The sequence below is a fragment of the Amblyomma americanum genome, chromosome 1 (genome assembly GCF_052857255.1).
Source record: "Amblyomma americanum isolate KBUSLIRL-KWMA chromosome 1, ASM5285725v1, whole genome shotgun sequence".
Lineage (NCBI taxonomy): Eukaryota > Metazoa > Arthropoda > Arachnida > Ixodida > Ixodidae > Amblyomma > Amblyomma americanum.
The window spans coordinates 165,710,849-165,732,717 of NC_135497.1; the positions used below are offsets into that span (position 1 = coordinate 165,710,849).

The 21,869-nt window shown below is 48.4% G+C and overlaps 1 protein-coding gene across 1 annotated transcript in view; it reads left to right on the forward strand.

Annotated features, from left to right (window-relative positions):
- The first annotated feature begins 20,149 nt into the window (after positions 1 to 20,149).
- LOC144114121 (nose resistant to fluoxetine protein 6-like) overlaps positions 20,150 to 21,869 on the forward strand; it is a 35,420-nt gene continuing 33,700 nt past the window's right edge. The window contains exon 1 of the mRNA XM_077647629.1: positions 20,150 to 20,610. Within this exon, the coding sequence (XP_077503755.1) occupies positions 20,292 to 20,610 (319 nt within the window). The 5' untranslated portion in view covers positions 20,150 to 20,291. The remainder of the gene's footprint in view (positions 20,611 to 21,869) is intronic.

The following is a 21,869-nucleotide window of genomic DNA, read 5'->3' on the forward strand; positions in this document are numbered from 1 at the left end:
AAAAAAAAGAAACCTCTGGGGCCAACAGCACGTTGTACTACCAGTTCGGAGACGTAAGATAATCTATTGTATTAAAATGCGCCTCCAGCCCCCAGTGCAAGATATGGTTTCCGGGCGTATACCGGCAGCCGTCCTTTGCCTACTGTTCTGCAAGGTCTTTCTTGTCTTGAGGGATTGCCTGGACTGGTCATATCAGATTAAACTTTTGATCGAAAGTTGCTCCCTCATTCTTCGACTACTGTCTTTTTCCAGGATAATGCAGTGACATCACTCACATAGAGCAGTCAACGCTGGGACTCCAGATGCGGAGTCATAAATTTGACACAAGTGCATTACACTAAACGATTTGGCCCTGGCGATTGAATTCAGCGCGAAAGCTAGCTTTGTTGCGTCACGATATGTGAGCTGTCAGACACTTTGGTGCAGGTTCCAATTATACGAAACGGAACAACCAGTTGGCACAAAAGACTAATTGTTTTGGATATTCCCCTACTAAGGTTGAAAATGTCTTTTGGAAAATATACGCCAAAGGAAAACTAGTTCGAAAACAGAAAGAGGGCGTGTCACTCGTTATTATGCAGCAAGTTTTAATTGAAGACTCGAACCTATTTCTCTTTCATATTGGTTGGACCTGTACATGATTTAAAGATACGCATTTATTCAATTGACGGTAGAAATTTTATATTAAACGTATCGAAATATGTAGTTCGGATGAATAACTGAAGGGGTCTCACATGAAGCCTATGAGCGTTACAGGCTTTCAGTGATCAGCATGGTGAAGACGCCACGGTGGCTCAGTGGCTAAGGTGCCCGGCTGCTGACCCGAAATAAGCGGGTTCGATCCCGGCAGCGGCAGTCGAATTTCGATGGTGGCGAAATGCTATAGGCTTGTGTACTGTGCGATGTAAGTGCACATTAAAGAACCCTGGGTGATCGAAATAATCCACAACCCTCCACTACGGCGTCTTTCATAGCCTGAGTTGCTTTGCGACAATAAACCCCTAAAACAAAACTAAAACCGTATCAGCGTGGTTTATTTCATGTAATTTACGATATGAAAGAAAAGCGGCCGAAACCTGCCCAAGCAAAACGCCAGAGATAAATGGTGTTGAACCCAACAGTAATGAAACTTGAATAACATAGCTAACAGATGGGCATGGAGGCAAATAAATACGAAGTGATACCGACGTTTACTATTCAATACACGCTATTAAGAAACAAGGTGTGACTTAAAAGAACACAATAATGTAATACATACCGAGGCAAAAACATCTTTGCGCAGGCGAAATTGACACCCTACCTAAACTCTTTTTAAGGGAGTCCTGCTGTTCACAAGCCACCATAGGACTCACTTTTATCTTCAGACATTGAAAATGAAGAGATCTCTTCGCACTTTCAATCCCAATAATATTTATTTCAATAAATGCATCCATATGCATTCAAAGCAAGAAAAATACAATTTTAGCACGCACCGTGCATGGCCTAAATGCTGCCAGGAATCACTCTTGTGAGATGAACATACGATGACAACGATATAACACAATGACAAATGAACTATTGAAAGACGTATCCGCGTATTTTTACCGACACAACATTGATTATATTTACACTCGCAACGCACTTGCTGTCAAGGTGGCTCTTTAGCTTCTCAACCACAGGACCTAGAACTGCTGTTGTCAATGTTAAATGTCATTAACACTTGAAAACATGTTTATCTTCTTTGATAAAGTCATGTTTTGTCAAACGAAGAAAAGAAAGTTAATCTTTATCTCGAAGGACGAAGGCCAAGCTTGATCCTATCATTCAACGCCGCAATCAACATTTCACCGCCCCCGGCCCCTTATTCACTCCTCCCCGAGTTGACCCCATCGTCTCGCTGCCACTAAACTGCCCCCACTAAACAAAGGCCCCATTATCAATCCTGCTATTTGTAAAGAAAGTACAGACATGATCGAGGAACGGTCCCATAAACAAGGTCGCACTGCCACACCCCTCCCTTTCGCCGGCGAGTCGCTGATGATGACGGACTCTTCCTCAGGACATCTTTTCTATTCTTCTACGCCTTGGTTGTCTTGTGCTACTTATCCTTTCCCTTTCTCTCCTAATCCTGACCAATATTTGATATCTCACAGCCTTTCATTATTTCTTCACAATTTTTTTCACTATTCTTTGCTTCCTTTTCCCAAATCATCCCTGTGTGTGGAACTCTTTTTCCGGACTAACATGAAGCGAGGAAAAAAAATCCTATCCTGATTTTTTAGGTGCCGCATAAACCTTGCAGACGCCGCGTAGATAACAATGCCTGTCTTGAACAGCGTTTTTACTAAACGCATCCGTTCCGGAGCCTGTAAGAGTAACTGGAAGTCCTTACAAGTTGTTTTCTTGGCCCAACCAGATTCCTGATTACAGCGGCCAAATAACTCCCTAGTTCCTCTCACCTCACCATGAGGTTATTTGTAATTTTTCTTTAAATATGCATTCAACCGCTTCACTTCACTTCACTTTATTACCTTAAAGGCCCCCGGGATTGGGGGTGTTACATAAGGAGTGGGTTACATGTATAAATCAGATTTAATAAACAAAGAAAAAACGTAAGGTACATACATTATACACTGTTAAATATAGTCGCTAAACAATTCACAAATGTTGTTGGACAGGTGATTGCGGCGATGCCGTGTGGAAGGCTGTTCCAGTCCGTGGCTGAACGTGGAACGAATGACGATGCAAATGTAGTAGTGCGCGTACGAGGCCGGGTAACTTGAAAGGGATGACCAATGCGGGGGGAAATGCGTGCCGGCGGATTTATGCAGGGCGGATGACGAAGTGAGCTGTAATAAAATTTATGAAACAAGCACATACTAGTGATACAACGTCTACAAGCTAGAGATGTTAAGTTTGCCTGTGCTTTTAATGAGGATATACTAACATTACATGAATAGCACGAATATATGAATCTTCTGGCTCGACTTTGTACTGATTCTAGGGAATTTGTTAGATAATTTTGGTTAGGGCTCCAAATAGCAGAGGCGTATTCTAATTTAGAACGGACAAGTGATTTGTAGGCAAGTAATTTTACGTTTTGTGGAGCATGGCGTAGATGTCGTTTAAAGAATCGAAGGCTTCTGTTAGCGGATGATATGACTTTTGTCACATGCGCGTTCCAGGTTAGATCATTGTAGAATGTTACGTCGAGGTAATTGTAAGTCTGAACTAATTCTACCGTGACGTGCGAGATTTTATACGAGAAGAGGAGAGGATTACGTTTTCGGTTAGATGACACGAGTTTACATTTACATTACATTATTTAATACCTAAATAAATATGCGTCAGAAAACGCTGTTGCATTTCTCTCACGCTGTAGAGACCGGTAGCGCAGAACATGGAAAAAGGTCAGCGAGACAGCACAACCGGACTTAAGGCTGCAAACTTTTTTCTTGTACGTTCATGAGAATATACCCAGAAGTTCTAAATAATATACTTCGATTAACACCGCCAAACCGAACATTTGCGCAGGTCTGAAGAGCACATATGTTTGAAAATTACAACCTGTTCTCTGCTTAATATGTTTTTTTCTCTCATTCGGACATCTATTTTCTGTTAAACCTTGAAAGCAAAGCGTCACTTAAAGTAATTTAATGGTTAGAATGAAATTGTTGGAAGCGATGAAAGAAAGTGGTTGAGTAAGGAAGGGGAAGGAAGCGAAGTCGTCTTTAGAGGAAATTTGCGAATACCAGTGCGTGGTTTATTACGGTGCAAGAGAGAATTATACTTTGCTGATCACTCAGGTAGGCATTAGTGTTAAAGCTATTGAGCTATTGAAGACACAGATACTAGGCACAGGAGGACAATTTTTATATGCCTTGGAATATAAGGACAGTAAATGAAACAAGGAGACACAGAGCAAGAAGCAAACACGAGAAGAGCAAAATAAGATGAGAAGAACGATGAGAGGAAAAAAGAAAATAAACATGACTTGCTTTCTTGAGAAGCCTCACGAGCCGCCAACAGAAGATGGAGAAACGTTAGACTTTAGTTGCGAACCTTGGTCATTCCCCCCACCCTCCTCTATGCTACGTTTTGGCGTTAGTCCTTCGCAATCATCGGCATAGCTTCGTTGGGCACCGAAAAGTGTTACTGCAAAATGTTGTTCCGAAATGGTACTGTCCAAACATTTTCTTCGGCCTTAGCAGTAGCACTATCAGGTACAAAAGTTCACAGTAAACTAGGTTCGTTGCGGGGCTGTGTAACAGAGGCCTAGCCACCATTCCCGTCATTTGAAAGTTCCACGGGAATCAGAAGGAAAGTTCTGTCAATCCTCCAGAAATATGGAGCCCCAGGGCAGCGGGCCCACTGACAAGCCCGAATGGAGAGTTCTTTTGAAACGAACACTACAGAGCGAAACCACAGCACAACACTATACAGGAAGGCGTCTAACGCACTATTGCCCTAGCTGAATAATTTTGCTGTGCCCTGTGTCATATTTTGTTCACAAGAAGAAACTAAGAAAATAGAGGAATATGTTACCTTTTTACTGAAGGCCGGTTCCTTGTTTCGCTTAGATTTGAAAGAAAAAAATGAGAGGGCGGTCATCAAACCTGATTCGAGAAAGCTGCGATAGCAGTTGAATTTACATTCGTTGATTATTTTGATGATTTTACTCTTATGAACGCTTTTACTGGGTGGGTGGATGTGGGGTGGGGAGATGGGTCGAGGGTGACGGTGGGTGCAGAGTGCAGTGGGGAGCTCTGTGGTGAGGGGTGCTTCTGGAGGGTATCTGTCTTTACCGCTGCGCTTTTGAATTGAATTTCTCCGTCGGTTTTTAGTTCTTCTGCTGCGTGGGCTTTTAGTGGGAAGAGGCCTTGTGGCGGGTGGGTGTGGATAGAGCTGAGTGGCGTTTCTGGAGGGTAAATCTTGGTGGAGGTGCGCCGGTGGGTGGATTTACATGCCCCTAGATAGGGGGCATGCTTCTGGAGGTGGAGGCTTCACTCCCCGATGCTTCACACAGAGGCTTCGCTCACCGGGGCTTCACATAGATAACGCCGGCATCTTCGCCAAGTTACACTGTCACTGCAATCACAGTAAAAAAGGCAGAAATGAAACAAACAAATATTAATATTCGGAACATCAACACGCAAAAAAAATCGAGGTCTTCGAATTACTTTTCAACGGTGTTCTGAGGCTAAACTTAAAAAATATAAGCACTCGAGCATGAACCTGCACGCACGCATACATGACTTGAAAGAACGCAGCGAAGAGAGCTAGGGCACGTTTATTACGGAAACTGAGTAGCACAATGAGTGTGCAGAATTGGGTGTGTAAGGTGCCGCATACTGAACTTCAAAATCGTAGCGCAAAACAGACGTTGAACTGAATGTTAAGACAAACACACAGCGCTGCGTGTACGTTTCTTAAATTTCAACCTACAGTTGTGTTTCGCTAAGATTTTAAGTTCAGTAGCACTACTATCTATAATGGCTTTGCACATCGCTGTCGGATTCAGATTAAGGGCAGGGTTACAAAAGCGGTGACGCTCCTCCCTTTCGGCGGTTTGTCACAACACAAACAGGTTTGGCTGTGCCTAGTAACCATGGTGTAGGAATACTAGTGACCATGCTGCGGCGAAAAGAAATCAGACTCACTGCGGTGAACCGGCAAAGAACTTATACTAGACGCACAGCCTGAACTGAGTGAGATAGAGGCTCGCTCACCATTGGCTGCATCGAAGTCTTCATGTAGGTTCGGCGACCTGGGCACCCCATCTCGGCGTGTGTTTCGGTGAAGAAAGTATGTTGTAGACATCTGCACATGTGTGTGCTTGCATGTTTGCATAAATTCTGCCTCCATGTCTGATGTATGTCGGCGCGTCATACACGGCTCACAATCAATACTACCTCACATAGGTTGAGGACTTCCCCTGCTTCCCCTTTTTTTAGTCATTTATGATGAATGGCTCAATATGGCCGTCCATGCTGAGGTGCGTGAAACGCGTTTGCACTCCTTCGCGAGGAACACTTTGGGGCTGGTTGGGGCTGGTTCCTTTCCATTTTCAGCGCCACCCCCCGAAAGGGAAAAAGGGGCGCTTGTAGCTTTCGTCGGGACAGTCCCTAACGGCGTCGGCGCAACATCGCTGCTCCCTATGACAGGCCTACTAGCAGGTATGGTCAGCAGCAATTGCGTACGTCGATCACAGCGTTCTCTCCAGCCGTAAATGCTCCTGGGTGTAGGGGAAAGGTTAGCTTTCTTTCCCTTTAAAGGCACAAAAACAATGCCCCAGACGCGGCCACTCCGGGCTAGGAAGTGCCTATATTCTTCGACGCCTCGATGTATTTGAGCTGACAGTTGCCAACAACGAATAGCAACTGCCGGTGTCGACGGCGGGGAATGCGGCGTGGAGACCGCCGTCGCATTTTGTCTTCTCGTCTTCGTATCGGCGGCATGTGCCCGTAGCGCCACGAAGGTGCGAGTCACGTCCAGCCCTCCCTCATCGCGCACTTCGCAGGCCTTACGTTTCCTAGCATTGTTCAGGAAAAGGCGTCCAAAGTCCGGGTGCACCTGGTCCATGCGAGCTCCAGTTAGCGACCACGCGAGGCGGGAGTTGAGAGCGGGGGAAGTGCGCCGGTCAGGGAAGAGAAATCTTGAGTTTTTACTGGAGAGCAGTACCAATGGCACTTGACAAAGATGCCGGCGTCGTCAGTGTGAAGTGTCGGCGAGGGCACCCTCCAGATGGAGCGCCACCCAGCATCAAACCACCTACCTACACCCTCCACATGGCCGCTACCCACTAGATGCCCGGGCAGCAGCGGATTGGAAAAGCGACGCAGAGGGAAAGTCTGCTGCCCTCCGAGAGACCCAGCCACCTCCCCACGCCACCCCCGTTACTAGGAGGGCTGCCCTTCCACCCACTGCCACCCTCGACTCACCTCCACACCACACCTTCATCCACCTGCACCCTCCTAAAACGCCAATCACCCAACTAACTCCGCCCACCTTCACCCTCCAGAAAAGTACCGTCGCGTTTGTGAAGTCTTGGCTCAGAGTAAAAGCATCAAAGTAATCGTCGAGAACAAAACAGCTTTAGCGCATCAGGTTTCAAGATCGTGGTGCAATTTTTTTGTCATTATTCTTTCTTTTATCTCTCCCGGTTGGGGGGCGCGGCCAACTGAAAGCTTTTTGTAATTAACCTCCCAGCCTTGCCATTCCCTGCGAGTTATTATTGTTTTCTTTCAGCAGTTCATGCACCGTGCATCGTCGTGTGCTTTGTGCAGTCCTCAGTGGTTGTTATACAAAAAACTTTCTCTTCGTCTGATATGCCCTTCGCCAACCCTTTACTTCTTGATAAACTTCAAGCTAAATGTTAAAGACCTCCTGCAGCGGTATTCAGCGGCTATGGCGTTGTTTTGTGGATAATAAGAACTCGAGTTCTGTTCGATCAGGGTAGCAGATTTCGGTGAGGTGCGGAATGCAATAACTATCATGTGCTTAATTTTCGACCACTTAAAAGGACACTGAGGAGAAATTGAATTTGGCTTGTATCGATAGAATACCAGCTCCTGATCACAAAAACGCCGCTCTTGCTGAAAACAAAGCTCTTGTAAGGTAGAAAATAGCAAGAACCAAAATACAGGTATCGTCGCCACAGGCCAATCTCCCAAGTACAAGCGAGATGACGTCATAGGACAAGCGACGCCACCTTGCAGGAAATTTTGTTCCTACATAGGAATCGCGAATCTCTGAGGCTGACAAAGGAAGGTTGCGCGGTTCAATATTGAAGTAATTTTGTTTTAAAACCGATAGTGCACTTTTATCGCACAAGGAAGACAGACAAAATACAACCTGAATGTTAGAAGCAAAGAAAACCGATGCTTGGCGGCGCCACAGGCGGCCAGGAGAGTTTCGATTTGTTAAGTAGCTTCGCGTCTATGAGCTTTGCGTGCCCCGTGGTTTTGTTTTTGACGCAGCTCGATTTACAAGCGCCGAACAGCAGAGCAACTCCAAGTGTCGCTTCAAGTGCTAGTTAACCTTTGAAGGAGCCTGCTAAGGCTGGTCAGATGATCGCCACGGTCGATTAAAAACTATGATGGCACGATGGTCGGTGATCGTACAAGGTAGTTCGCAGTATAAAGAGCACTTGTGTCTTCGCATGCTCGCCCGGCGAAACATTCCCGCCTGTGCCAGTCAACTTCAAATTACTTAACGGAAATCGTTTATTAGGAACGGGAGACAAGGCACAAGGCAGCTAAGAAAAATTGCTGTTGGCCTAGCTCTGTTAGGCCAGGATATACGTAACGAAAGTGCGGAGATTTCTGCATCGGAAGAGTGCATTCACTAGATGCGCCTTCATTGACGGTGACACCTCGAGGCGTCGTGACGGAGTGGTAGCGTATCCGTCTCAAACGCCGAAGGCCCTGGTTCGGTTCCGAGCCTCGGCACAGGCAGGGTTTCTTTTATTCAGTGAGTGGGCGGGGGGCTTCAGGGGCGCCCATAGATGCCGCCACCGAATATGTTGGTTAGCGATTAAGCGCAGGATCTGTTAAAAGGGCTCTGAAACGCCTTCCGAGGAGGGCACATTAACTCACTTAATCACATCACTGTGTTGCCATGAAAACAAGAGCCAAATAATACTCTTCTGCACGCAGCAGACGATCCACAATCACGCGTCAAAGTTAGCGAGCCCTTACCGGAGACTTTTTCATGCTCGCACCCTCCTCCGTCCCCCGCATCTCCGTAGACAATGTGAGAGGTGGCCATTGGTTAGATTCTTTCAGACGTCAGGCAGCTACCGTGGCCGCGGCCAATAACCCGCTTAGATCCGGCGGGTCGGGAAGCTCCGCTCCCAGAGGGGGGGTCGGCGACGGTGCGCCTACCTTCCAGCGTGCAAAAAGTGATGAGAGGAGAGGGAAAGGCGCGAAGACGATGAAATTCAAATTTTAACTACAGATAACTCCGCTTCTACAAAGCGCATTTAAAAAATTCTTGCTGGACACTATTCGTGAAGCGGCGTGCATCATTATCCCTGGCATGCCGCAACTTTATCAGAGCCCCCTTCACAGCCCCTCTAAGGCGCGTTTTACACCGGCGTAACGCGCGCGCGCGCGCTGCACGGCAACGTCACGCCGGCCAAGGAGAGACCCTCTATACTGCAATTGCGCTTGTCCGCCGACGCGTTCGGCGGCTTCAGCGCACTCTGACCGCACTGGCGGAGACTTGGAGCATGTTTCTATTTCGCACCGAGTGCGCCAGCCGCCGCCGGCCCGGCCAGACCGATTCTGCTCCGCGGCGAGGTGCGCGTTGTGACGTCATTCAGTAGCTTCGGCAGTTGGGCGGAGCTGCTCTATTATGGCTCTCGGGTAATTTAATGCATTCACAGTACACATCTGAAGGTACATGCAAGTGGGCGAGAGAGCCCGATCCAGTGGACCCGTTGGATGCAGAGGAAGCCGTTGAAGCGTCGTGCGTCGGCTTTAGTTTCAAGCCGCCAACTTTAAACGCGACCACCCTTGAGCACCCATCCGTTTTTTGTGGCAAAAAATAAATAAATAACTTGGCCCTTGCAACCATGGGAGACCTTGATGCCGCCTGCTGCACCGTGCAACCACGCCGTCCAAGGAATCACAATCCGTTGGCCCCAAAGCCCCGGCCAGCCTCCGATGGGCGCAATGGGAGCAATGCGCCGACCTTGTCCTGGCCCCTCGCGACTCCCCGCACTGGGGTTATGATATTTAGTTTGCAACTGCTGCTCACGGCGGAAGGGGGAAATGACCCGCCAGCGCCTAACCTAACCATGCTCCCTCGAAAGCATCGCACGCTCTGTGGGGCTGAGGTCGCTGAAATGCAGGCCGGAGTTTTTGCGAGAACTACGTCCTCGGGTTCGGGATCCATCATAACGCTGGCAAGACGCCGGTGCAAACGTAAACGACGCGACGGTACCGACATCCGATAGATACCTTCAACGTGCGGCGGCGGTAGCTTTCATTTCGGCAGCTGCTAGACCGCACCGCTAGCGGCCAGAAGTCATGGAGTCGGCGTTTACGTCACGTTTCACGTCACTTCGTTTTATGACGTCATAAGAGTTCGCCGTGACGTCATAAGAGTTCTCGAGTTTGAATCAGAGCGGCGGGAAAAAACTTTTTTAACTTCCAATCCAAATTTCTTTGAAATAAATGCATCTTTCGCTCCCGGACAAGCGGCAACGAAGCCATGAAATGCCGAACAATCAGATTTTGCTAACAAAAAAAATTGATAGAGTTCTCCTCATTGTCCCTTTAATTACGAAACCTCAGGTGTTCAAAATTGATCAAACTCATTTGGTTATACGGCATTCTTCGTGGCTCACAGATTTTGTGCTCCTCCTATTTTTTATCCCGTTTCCAAGCATACTACATCCAACAAGGAGTAATTATATCACCGCTAGAGGTCACAAGAGCTACTACTTTGGTCTTTATTTGATCAGAAACGAGGACTACAAGTGATGGAGCCGTTTGTTTCAACTACGTATCTGACGTTCACGATGGGCTTTCACGCTCTGCACTGAATCACTTCTTTCCAAGAGCCACGCCTTCGACTGGTGCCCGTGAGTCCATGACGCACCTTATAACGTGCTCTGCAAACCAACGGCGCGCTTTGCTTTATCGCACTTACGAGCTCCAAGGAGTGGGAATTGTTCGGACATGCACAGAAAAATACGGCGGGGAAAAACAGTGAGCGCTTACGAAATATAATGCGCGTCTTCGCGAATGAATAGCGGAAAAGGAGCCAAAGTTCACGCGTGTTAAATGCGTAGCTTCCTGGCGTTCGGACGCAATCGCAGAGACCCGCTAACGTGAGAAGAAAATGCACGCGCACGCACTGACAGCTGGCGCAAGGTGTTACGCCGAATGAATTGCTAAAGGACCCGTGTGAAACTGCTTTGGCCGACGGACGAGACAAAGCCGTCGCCGAAGAGCGCTCTGTTCGCTGTCCCAAAGCGGTCGTTTCTGCGATGTTTGGATTTCAGACTGCATTGGCACCCGACGATCTTGCCAGAATTCAGTGCTTTTTGATGACGGCAGCAGTGGCGGTCGGCTGGGAAGAGACATCAAGGCCAGGCTATGTACGGATCACCCGGAAAGCCTGTTAGTGCGCAAGGCTATTCTCGTACTACCGCGTACTAATGCGTGTGAGGGCTGCGCTCACGCCGTACATGCGATTAGATCTTGTCGAGCTTGGCAATGCGTCCCTTATTTGTAGTCGGGTTACACTCTGTCTAACGGCGTGTCTGTAGACACTGGAGTCGCGTAAACGAGATAGCAGATTTAAAAGGACGTGTCATACATGCCTATAGTAACCCTTGCTTGCTCGTCGATGCAGGTAACATTCTTTAAAGCACTGATTTAAGATATCGGCTCATTTTGTAAATGTTCTCTTTACTTTTCACTGCAAAGCACATGATCAAGTCTGGGAGAACTAGTGTCCATTTCCTTTCCCTGTAAAACAGGACGCATTCTGCCACAACTGCCTCTGAGAAATCAGGCGGGAACTTTGCTTTCTGGTAACGAGAAGCCATGCAGCGTGCTGTGCAAAAATTTCTAGGCAGCATCGACAACCTTCCTCTAGAAAGGCTGTCTAGCAGACCAGCAAAAGAATATATACGATAACTCATTTACTGGTGCGATATGGTATTTCCTTCGCAGGTATCAAGTGGATTACAAAGGCATGATATGATCCAGCTGGGACTTTTGACCTTGATGAAACAGCAACGGCTCTACCAAAAGTATTGAAACGAAATGATATTGCGTGTTGACTGGGGCAAGCTGGAGACTCTGTGAAGAGGCACTAACCCCACTTTTGTCAAAGCTCCCGTTTCATTGTACTTATTTATGGCTTCCCCTCTTGACTCAGCACAGAAAAGGATTGTGCCGGAATGCGCAAAAACAGCTTCGTTGCAGCACGCGAAATGCCTTCCGATGCTCGGCCAGTATTACACCTCCTTTTTCGCTCATGGCATCTCTTTTTATTCATTGGCCCAAGAAAAGCGTTAATAGAACGAACGGCAAAGCCCGAGAAGAGTGTCGAGGGGACCCATACGAAAGCAGCAAGGGGCGTACAAAGGGGTTCAGGTCCTGTTTAATAGGTTCGAGAGGATGAGCCACCTCAGCTTGCTGCGAAAGCTGAACTTTTATGGCCTACTTCTTTTGAAGGCGGTGGGCTCGATACCCGAACGCCGCTGCCGCAACTAATCCGGAATGTTTCACTAAGAAGTCTTCTATCACACCGTGTGTAGAGCTTTGGAACGAAAAATGAAGATGCGCTTCCTCAAATAAGGTAACCTTCAACCATAGCCATCGTCCGCCTATTGGAAGCTCGGGTGTACACTGCACTCCACTCTAATGCCCTGCTCCTTATGCCGAGCTACATTACTGCGACAAAAGCTGAATGGTAGAGGGATTTTAATCTCTGCGAGGACGGCTTGGAATGTGCTGCTGTTGTAGGTCCTTCGATGAAAAAAAAGTCATTGAATGAGCTTGAGCTCTGGACAGGCCTGGTTATCTTAATAAGCTATCGGATGAAGAAAAACAGAAGAGCAAAGCTACTTCAGGCGGACCTTGCACTATCGTGCGGCCGTACACGCGCCTCGCCGGAGAAAAAAATAAAAATGAGGTCGCTTCTGTCCTGCACTTCCTTACGCAACGCGGTGATTACCATCGAGGGAAAGTGGCGGAGAAAGCGAAGCGTTCGACGATGTCCTTACGCATTTATGGCCGAGAGCCGCTCAGCTCTATTCGAGCGCGGAAACAGCCCGTACTGACGATACGGATCGGCAGGGGCGACAAGATCTAGCCACGTTCGCGCTCCTATGAGATTCCCGGTCCTTCGGCTGCTACTGATCCGACGGCCGTCGTGTCAATTGACCTGGCAGCGCTTGCTTGCACGCAGTCTCACCACTAGCGGCGCATTTGTGAGCGCGTATTCACTGCTCGATATCCTGCGTTTTCTGCTCGACGTCCGCCTACGAAGGAAAGGCGGCAATACTGCAATGCCGAATGGAATAAAAAACCGCAGAGGTGAGCTGACCATGCCTTATAGTCACCCCAGCGTCATTAACGAGGTTTAGCCAGCCGGGAATCTCGCGTGGATCCTATTGCGCCGGCCAGGCTCGCGCTGATACTTGAGAGATGTCAAGATGTCAGCAAGCAAACGGGTCGGGGGTGTCGCTCGAAAGCCGCTCAGTGCTCGCAGTGGTGCAGCAATGCGATTCGCTCACGTTATACAGTCGTGTAGCGTGCACAAGTCGAAACTGTTCTGGGATTGTGCATCGTCACCGCTGGGCTCACGTGCATCGATTTGCACCCGGATGACGCATCGGCTAGTGCGCAGCCGGACTGCCTATAGGAACGCAATACGTGTGCAGTCCGCTTTTTAACATACGCACAAATAATATTAATCGGCTGACAGAGCTCTCAGAGAATGTTGTGTGTTTTTAATTCTCCCATGAATTTATACGCTTTCACGCCTTATATCTGATGATGGTATCTAAATTTTCCACTTACATTTGTCGGCGCTGTGGCAATGCGAGTGTCGCTTAAGCTTTAGTTAACTCCGCAGCAGTTGTCATAGAAATATTCTAATTGTGGGACATACCTCAGAGTGCCCGAGGGGGTGGTAGTCGGCAGGAGCATCAGCTAATGCTTCGCTCGTGCAAGAAGCAAAGTTCTGTGGAAGTTACAGAAAAAAAACGCAATGTCTGGGAACGAATCCTCAATGAAGACCATGGTAGCGGCTCCACGGGAAATGCTCGGAGCAAAAAAAGGAAAAGAACTTTCCAAAGCAAAAACACAGAATGATGCATTACTTTGCGCATACCTGATTGACTTATCTGCCAGGTCAGCTACACCAAACTCGCGTTTTAGCCATTGCAGATCCTCAAGCTTCCATTTAGAAAGTTTTAGTGCGCACGCAAAGCTACAGCAATTTAGACAGTGTTCCCCGCTGAGCACTTTTCGCTCTCTGAAAAGAACGACCACAGCTGAAAGGCTGTAGGAACAAAAAAAAATCACAAAGAAGAAGAAAAGGAAGAATTCAATTAAATAAAATAGCAAGTGGTTGCTGACGATTTCAGCGCACTGAATTTCAGTAAACAGCAGTGATGTGAAGCGGACACCCGAGATCGTAAACCCTGAAAGAAACTAGGGAGCAACACCACCTCCACCCACCCAGAGGAAGAAAGGAGAAAGAAAGAGGTATGCAAAGAAGCACACAAAACAAATCGCTTTTTTAGGAAACCACCCAACTCGGACTACAGTATTGAGCCTCTGGAGCGCTGCTGTTTGAAGATATGCCTGCTGTCGTTAAACGATAATTATTTGGACTGACGTGCGGAGCCCAAAGAGAGCACCTGCAATGGCGTTATATCGCTCGTATCTCACGATACATAATGTGCACACCGCTAATAAAGCATATTATTGAAGCGTTCACTGACTGATATGAAAAAGAAGTTAACATGTAATCAAAGCCGCAGTTACTTTCTTTTTCGAAACCTGGTCTAATTAACATCGTCCGAGAAAAAAAAAGAAGCGCGAAGCAATTATTGCCGCCCTCCCCCTACCCTTTCTTCCTATCGCTCCTCCATTTCTTTCCCTCTCCCTGTCCTTTTACTCAGCTAGTTGCAGCTCAGATGCTTCAGGTTTCGATGGCACATGCCGCAGCTAGCAACATCTTTTCCTTCCAGTGTTATTTTATTAATCAAAGGCCACTAATAATAATAATAAAAATCTTTTAGCACATCCATTTTATCCGGAATGATTATGCTAGTGGTGTCGAAAAAAAAAATAATTCGAGTATAGGAACTGCACTAGAAACGAAAAGAAAAATAACCGGAAAGTCTAAAAAAAGCCTAGACTTAGCTTATGAAAGATAGTATTCACATGGGAAACGCTGCACCGAAGCCCTGGCTCCAGGCCAAGTTCGCAATCGGTTCAGAGAACCTACCACTATCCAGTTCCCGAAGGTGAAGTTTACACGAGCGCAGATGTACGGTGCCAATGAAAACGCCGCTTGGGTCGCCCACACAATGACGCCGTCTGGGAACCGAGCGTCAAGGCTAAAGGATGGCGAGGGAATGCCCTCGACGTTTTAGACGTCGGGTACATCCTGCAATAAACGCAAGAGGGGCGCCACTGCATAATTAGCAGCGGGTAAGCCTCTGCATAGACCCTTTTACCCACTGGGTCCCTGGTGGAAACGAGCTTACCCGCTGGACCAGACTCAAAAAGGCGTTCTTGGGAAATCATGAGAAGCTATACAGAGCCCATCTCGTAACCTGGACGTATACCTTAGGAAAGGGAATAATCTCTGGTCATCTGTGCTAAAGGAAATGAGATCTGATTGCATTCATAATCTGCAGCTTGTCTATTGAACGGGGCAGCTGGACCCGGCCAAGCGCCGCGTTAATTCAGTTGCGTCGAATTTAGAGTCAGCGCTGTCACGGCCCATACGTGGCGTGGTATTTTCTAAAATCCAACTTTCTCCACTGAAAAGCAAAAACACGAGAGAAGCAAATGGTAGTGTCGCGAAAACTATTCAACCTGACGCTCACATGACCGAATCCGAGTCGTGGCGGCTGCGTTAGATGGAGGCGAATTGCAAAAACATCTGTGAGCTGCGCGATATCAACCCGCCTCAAAAGAACTTCATCCCATTACTACATGGTTCCGGTGTCTACAGGGACTGACACATTTACTGCGTATTTTCTTTTATTTTCTCATGATGATGCCACACAACTCACACTAAATACGACCCTTAAGATTAGAATTTAATTGAACAGAAAATAAAATTTTATACATTTTCTGTATGTGTCTACAAAGGTAAGGTATTTAAGAGTGTGTGCCATGTGTGTTATGACACATTCTATTTCTCTGGACACGCCTTCAGCAAAGTAGCCTTAACTCCTTGACGAAATCAACAGTGATATCATATAAAGAAACCCAGATGGTCGAATTTTTGGCGGTTCCTGCTTATTTTTTTTTTTGCTCGCCCCGGTAAAGCTGTCTTAGCTAACAGCGTGGACCACTAGTTAAACTAGAATAACTAATATAGTATGCATTTTAGTACGACGTCACGCGAGTGCACTACTCGTGCGCCGATGGTGTGAGCAAGACCTTTCTAGTTTCTACTGTTTATAAAGAATTTGAGCTCCGGGGTTCTGCAGAAAGATCAATGGCGTATAATCAAGTTTTACTGAAGCGTTTATATAACCATCATCGAAATTCAGCTGAGTGTCTTTTAGTGCGAATGCCCAAGGGATAATAAGACCGGCAATAATTCTTGGTTCGTAATTAATTTGTCAGTAAAATATAATACAATAAAGACCTTTCTAGCGCATATCTGCTAAAAACCAACACAGCGTTGGTGAAGTTAATGATTTTTCAGTATTTGACATGTGCAGCAAGATGCACAGTTCTGTCTTTTTCTGTGGTGTGTCAAATTATTTGCAGCGCTTTGCTCTCCCACAGTATTTTAAATCTTTGCTCATGTTGCAAGGAATACCCTGCGCAAAGGGTGATGTTTTTGATAGATGAGTTTAGAAATGAAGTCCTGACTTTTTTCGCCGGTGCTGTTCATGCAGGACGGAGCAGCGGGGGAACAAAGGGACAAGTGTTGGACTGGAGGACCACTATAAACGCAGTTCACTTTGATTAATGTTCTAACATTAAAAAAAAAAGTTGCGCGATATCTTCGCGACAAAAAGAAAGAAAACGCGAGCAAGTTCAAGCAACCGTAAAAGGCCAATCCATTGTGAGCTTATCTATTTTTATACGACGCCAGCGTTATAAACAGTCGAGCCCAATTATAACGAACCTGACGGTCACGCGGATTGTATCCGAAGTTCGTAATAAGTGGACTAGCCCTGTTACAATAAAAAAAAGCATTAAGTGAGGCAAAACTGGCATTTATTTCTTTAGAAAGTTCGTTGTGGATGTCTTTTTTTTTTCAGATCAGAGCCTATCAGGTCGCTTTCCAAGCTCTCCAGCGCGGTCATGTGCTCCTGACCGACAGACTTTCTGCGGACGAGCTGCTTTAGGGATGCATAATACCAATGGCTATTAATATGGCAGGAATGGAATGGCAATGAAGGAATCGCAATCTCCTGTGTGTTCTGTGATGTACAGTTTCTGGATCTTTTGACTGACTGAGTGAATCTTTTATTAAGCAACTTAAGCGCATGTGTAAGTGCCCTCGTATTCTTGGCTCTGAAATTCACAATTGTCAGGGTTCTTTGGAATCAGATTTATTTTTATTGACAACGTATAGGTTGCTCTGTGAGAGCAAAGAACTGTCATACTCAACACTTATTCCCACTAAAGTGAAGAAGATGTTTGCTTTATTGCCTGACCAAAGTCACTGGGGAATCTCGAGTTCCGGCAACACTTTCGCCGATGGATTATATTTTGTCTGCGCTCTCAGCACCGAACATTGTTACTGCGTCTTTAGCAACTCTAACGTCTACCACGCCCCGTGCCATTGCTGTGGGGATAGCCGCAAGCCATGGACAGCCCCGCAGCCTACAAAGCGCGTGTGCTGGTGTTTGCTTTAGAAACATTTTCTCCGCGAGGTTTATATCCTTTTGTTCGAGCCGTCCTAACGAGCATGACGAGATGATCCAAAGCCACAAGGGTGTGGCAGCAGCTGCCGTCAGTTTAGAAGAAAATTACCATGGGGTGTTCGTTTCTTTCCCTCTAGGCTGCACGAAGGCCACCCAACATAGAGCGTTCCTGCCATCTACGTCAGGGTTGCCGAGGAGGAATTATTTCGGATAAACACTTTGCATTCAATTACACTTCCCGCTCATTTGTATGCTGCAATTAAACTTGTACATTGTGTGTGTTATGGCACTAGAAACCTCCTAAAGAGTGGTTCGGCTAAGAAGCCGGCAGAAGTGATTGTAAAGCCTTGACCAAACCCTCCTGAAAACCTTCCCTCAGCGCAGAGGCGAGAACGCCACTCTGACGATCCTGTAGCACCGCCCGCTTGGTGCCTTTTGGGCGACCGCCTTCCATCAAGCGGAGGGGGCTCTAGGTATTTCATATGGGGACTTTGCAATACGCGTCAACCGAATCACCCCTCTTACTCTTTGCTGACCTTCCGCGCTTTTAATCCGCGATGTCTCACGACCACATTGCCTACTCTTCCTTATAGCATGCTGATACTGCCAGGAATGACGCGAAGGTGCCATTGTATTGAATTGCTGCTGCACCACCTTTGCGCGTTAGGCCGCATGGTGCAGAAAAGGTACGCTTGGGCTGCCAAGAATTCTAAATGGCGTCTACCAATCGGCACTGCTAAGCAGAACTGTGAAATACCTGACAGGGCACAAGCCAGCAAGAGAGGTGCTCTACAAAGCAACCTTTTGGGCTCTTTGAGCGCTGTACGAGAGTTCGTTTGCCGCCTGCTGGCGCGGTCTAGCAGCATAGCGAGTTCGAATATATCGACTTTGCCTTTCGTGTACTTGATGAGAAAGTACGTGTGCACGCCGCTGAAAATTCCTCAGTCGAGACGCTGCATGACCTTTGCTTAAAGGTGAGCGGCAGCACCAAGCGTGAAAGCCGGAAAGTAATTAACCACAGCGCTTTGGCAAGAGCGCTCCTCCAAGGTAGGGCAATGACCCCGCGAACAACAAAGCTGCCAGACAATAAGCGCTGCCTACACGCTACTCTGTCATTTGCCACAGCTAGGCGGCAGACGCAACGTACACGACTTGATCATGTAAAGCTCTCGGATTTCGTAAGCAATAAGAAGAGCTTTTGGCCTTACTTTTGGTTCTTTTTCTCCCGCTCACACCCAAAAGGAAAGAAACCGCACCGCGCAGCTCCACTTTCGTGACGTACTCTCAGACGCAACGGTTGGGCAAGAGTGTGCCAGCTGGAATTCGAGATAACTAAAATGAGGGAAACGAGCCTGATTAGCAACCGCGCCCAGTATTCCCCGCGCGTCAACGCGATTACGCGGCGCAGAGAGGGAGGCAAGAGGTATAGTACTCGTTATGCATCCCTAGTTTTACCCAACGCCATTTGATATGCGATGGAGGACACTCAAGTAAATACTTCTAGCTGTTTTCAGCTCGCCGAAACAGGATAGCCGCCGCTTTGAATCTTCGCTTCATGCATTATGCAAGGGAGGTCAGTGGGCAAAAGAAGTCCCTGCCATACCGTTGTAGCAAAACCATGACGGCCTCGTGCGCTCTGAAAGAATGTACCGAGCCAGCTGAAAACAGCGAGTTGGAGGCTGAACGTTGTCGCCAAGGGAATCAGCGGATTAAAACGGGGTTGGGAGCGAACAGGGCAGGTGGCGACGAAATAGACCCGAAATTGCGCTGTACCTATAGGACACGCACATAGAAAAGAAAGCAAAAGCAAATATAACAGCGAAAAAAAAAGACAGAGGCCCAGTTGATTGAAAGCCAGGGGAGCAGTCTCATGTCACGAAACTGCGGTTAAAAAAGACAAAAGAAAGAAAAAATAAGGAAAGAAAGAAAAGAAAAGGAAGGAAGGAAGCCCAGAAAGGAGGAAGACGAATGCGGCCAAGGTGGGCTGTGATGTGAATGAATAACGCCGACCCGACATCTCGAGCTTCCCACGACCCGCGTTTCAAGCATCCTTTCTACACTACGGGAAACACTCGAGAGCTGCGTCAACCTGCAAATTGATGCAGCCCGACGTCATCATTTGGCTTTCCGTTCGGTCGCACATCCATAACAATCGCGTGGAAGTCAGAAGCCATCGCGACTTCTTACCCTTTCCTTTATCGCTCACTTTTCACGCGAACTGTTTTCGCGCGCTCGCAAGTGGACGGTAACTCCAGTCGAAGGCTGTCGACCAGCATCAGCGGCGGCGATTACCGCGAGCCACGCGTTGGAGCGAACGAGGGGGGCCCGCTCCCTCCTTCCATCGCGCACTCGCCAGCGCCGAGAGGCCATTGACGTAAGGACACTCCCTCTCTCTCCGCCCGCGTTGGGTGAGGGGGAGGGGGTGTCCCCACAAAGGCCCCCCGCGTCCAAGGCTGATTTCCATACGGCGACCAGAGCCTCGCGCAACTCACACGCCACACCTGAGGCCCGAGAGGGCGCGAGCTTTTAGAGACCGCGGCGCCATCCCGCCCCGCACAGAGAGCCCCAGACGACGGCCCGGAGGAGGCTGCCGCTGCTCCCGCGCCACTCGCACTCCCGACGGCTCCTCGATCGGCTGCTCGGAAGCATAGCGTCACACGACAGCCTCGCGTAGCGCTCTGTCTGTCGCGCGGCTTCACCCCCGAGTTACACCATGCGGACGCTGGGCCGAAACGTGGCGCTCCTCTTCGGGGCTGCAGTCCTGCTCGCCGGTGCTCCACTGACTGCCGTCGCGCAGAACGCCACCGACGAAGAGCCCGTGACACTCGCCGATATCCTCGATGTAACGACAACCAAGGCGCCGGAGCCGAACATGCTGGAGCGCATGCGCAAGATGGTCCGAGACCGCATCGACGAATCCTACGACAGCATGTCCGAGCGGTTTCTGTCGGCCAAAATTTCGCCGCCCTGTGCCTTCAAGTTGCTCAAGTTCGTCCACGCACTGCGAAACTTCGAGCCTTGGACGCTACGAAGTGAGTACCGATGCTCCTCGTTCTCTTTTGCGCTGCAGCCGTGCTTGGGAGTGAAACTGCTGAGATGGCTTGGGCCTTTCCTGGGTTCGGGAGTATTTAAAAAACGACACCATTTTTTTTTGTTTGCTTTGAAATGAAGTCAGTATAGTCGACATAATAGAACTCTGATGAGCTGATGGGAGCGATTGCAACCTGGCTCTGTAGCCCATGTGTGAAAAGGGCGCGCCTACTCCGTCCTTTGGCACATGTGCTACTTGACAGGATTCGCTTTAACAAATGGCATTCCGTCACAACACATATGTCGGAATTGCAGAGCAGCCGGATAACGCAACTGAGCCGGCCTACGTGGCCAAGTAGTCTAGGAACACAGAACAAAAAATGGTAAGCAGCAGGACAAACAGTCTGATTTTCTTTAAAACCAAACACCCGTCATATCAGGTGTACGTCCGGCGCCACACGATTGTAATCACTGCGTTTAAAGCACCCGCGCGCCTTAGCTGCAGCTGACGCGAACCACGCTCGATCTGTCGTTTACTCGCTCACTACAGCACACGCGTCGAAGACTCGGCGTGAGATGGATTGCCCCGATATCTTGTTGTCGTTACGAGACATGACGTTGTGTGCCAACCGCCGGCGCAGCATGGAATCCCAGCGCGTTGTCGATTAATCAGTCGCGCTGTCGTCTGGAGAACACGCGCCGAGGAGACAGTCCAGGGAAGCCCACCTGCCGGGAAAACACCGGCGGCGGAGTATCCCCACGTGCCGCGGCACGTTCACCGGCAGGCGTTACACAATATCCGAAGGCAGAGAGATTGACGGGTGCCGTTTACATTGCCCGAGCGCTGGCGCAAGCAAAGGCAATAGCGGAGGTTAACCGCTGCACGCAGAAAACGGGTGCAAGGGGCGCGAGGGCGCCCGTAGTGGAGCCTTCCGGCGTCGCCAGCGACGCGCGGCCTTCGCGCCCCACTGAACAAACACGCACCGCGGTCTGGGCCAAGAAAATAAGTAAGAGGGGCAGTCGATCAGGAACTTCCGCGGCTGGCACGGCCAAGGTATTATAGGCGAGTATTCGGCCACTCTTCGGAGCGGCTGCGTCTCCCGACTGATTCCGCAGCTTTCTCGCGAGGTTCACTGCGCCTTGATCTTGCCGCTAAGACTGTATAACAACGACGAGCTTCGGCGCGGCGATTTGCAGATGGCGCGAGAGCGAATGTCTCTCTCCGCGTAGGTCGGATGAAGAAGACCCCGCTTTTCTACGC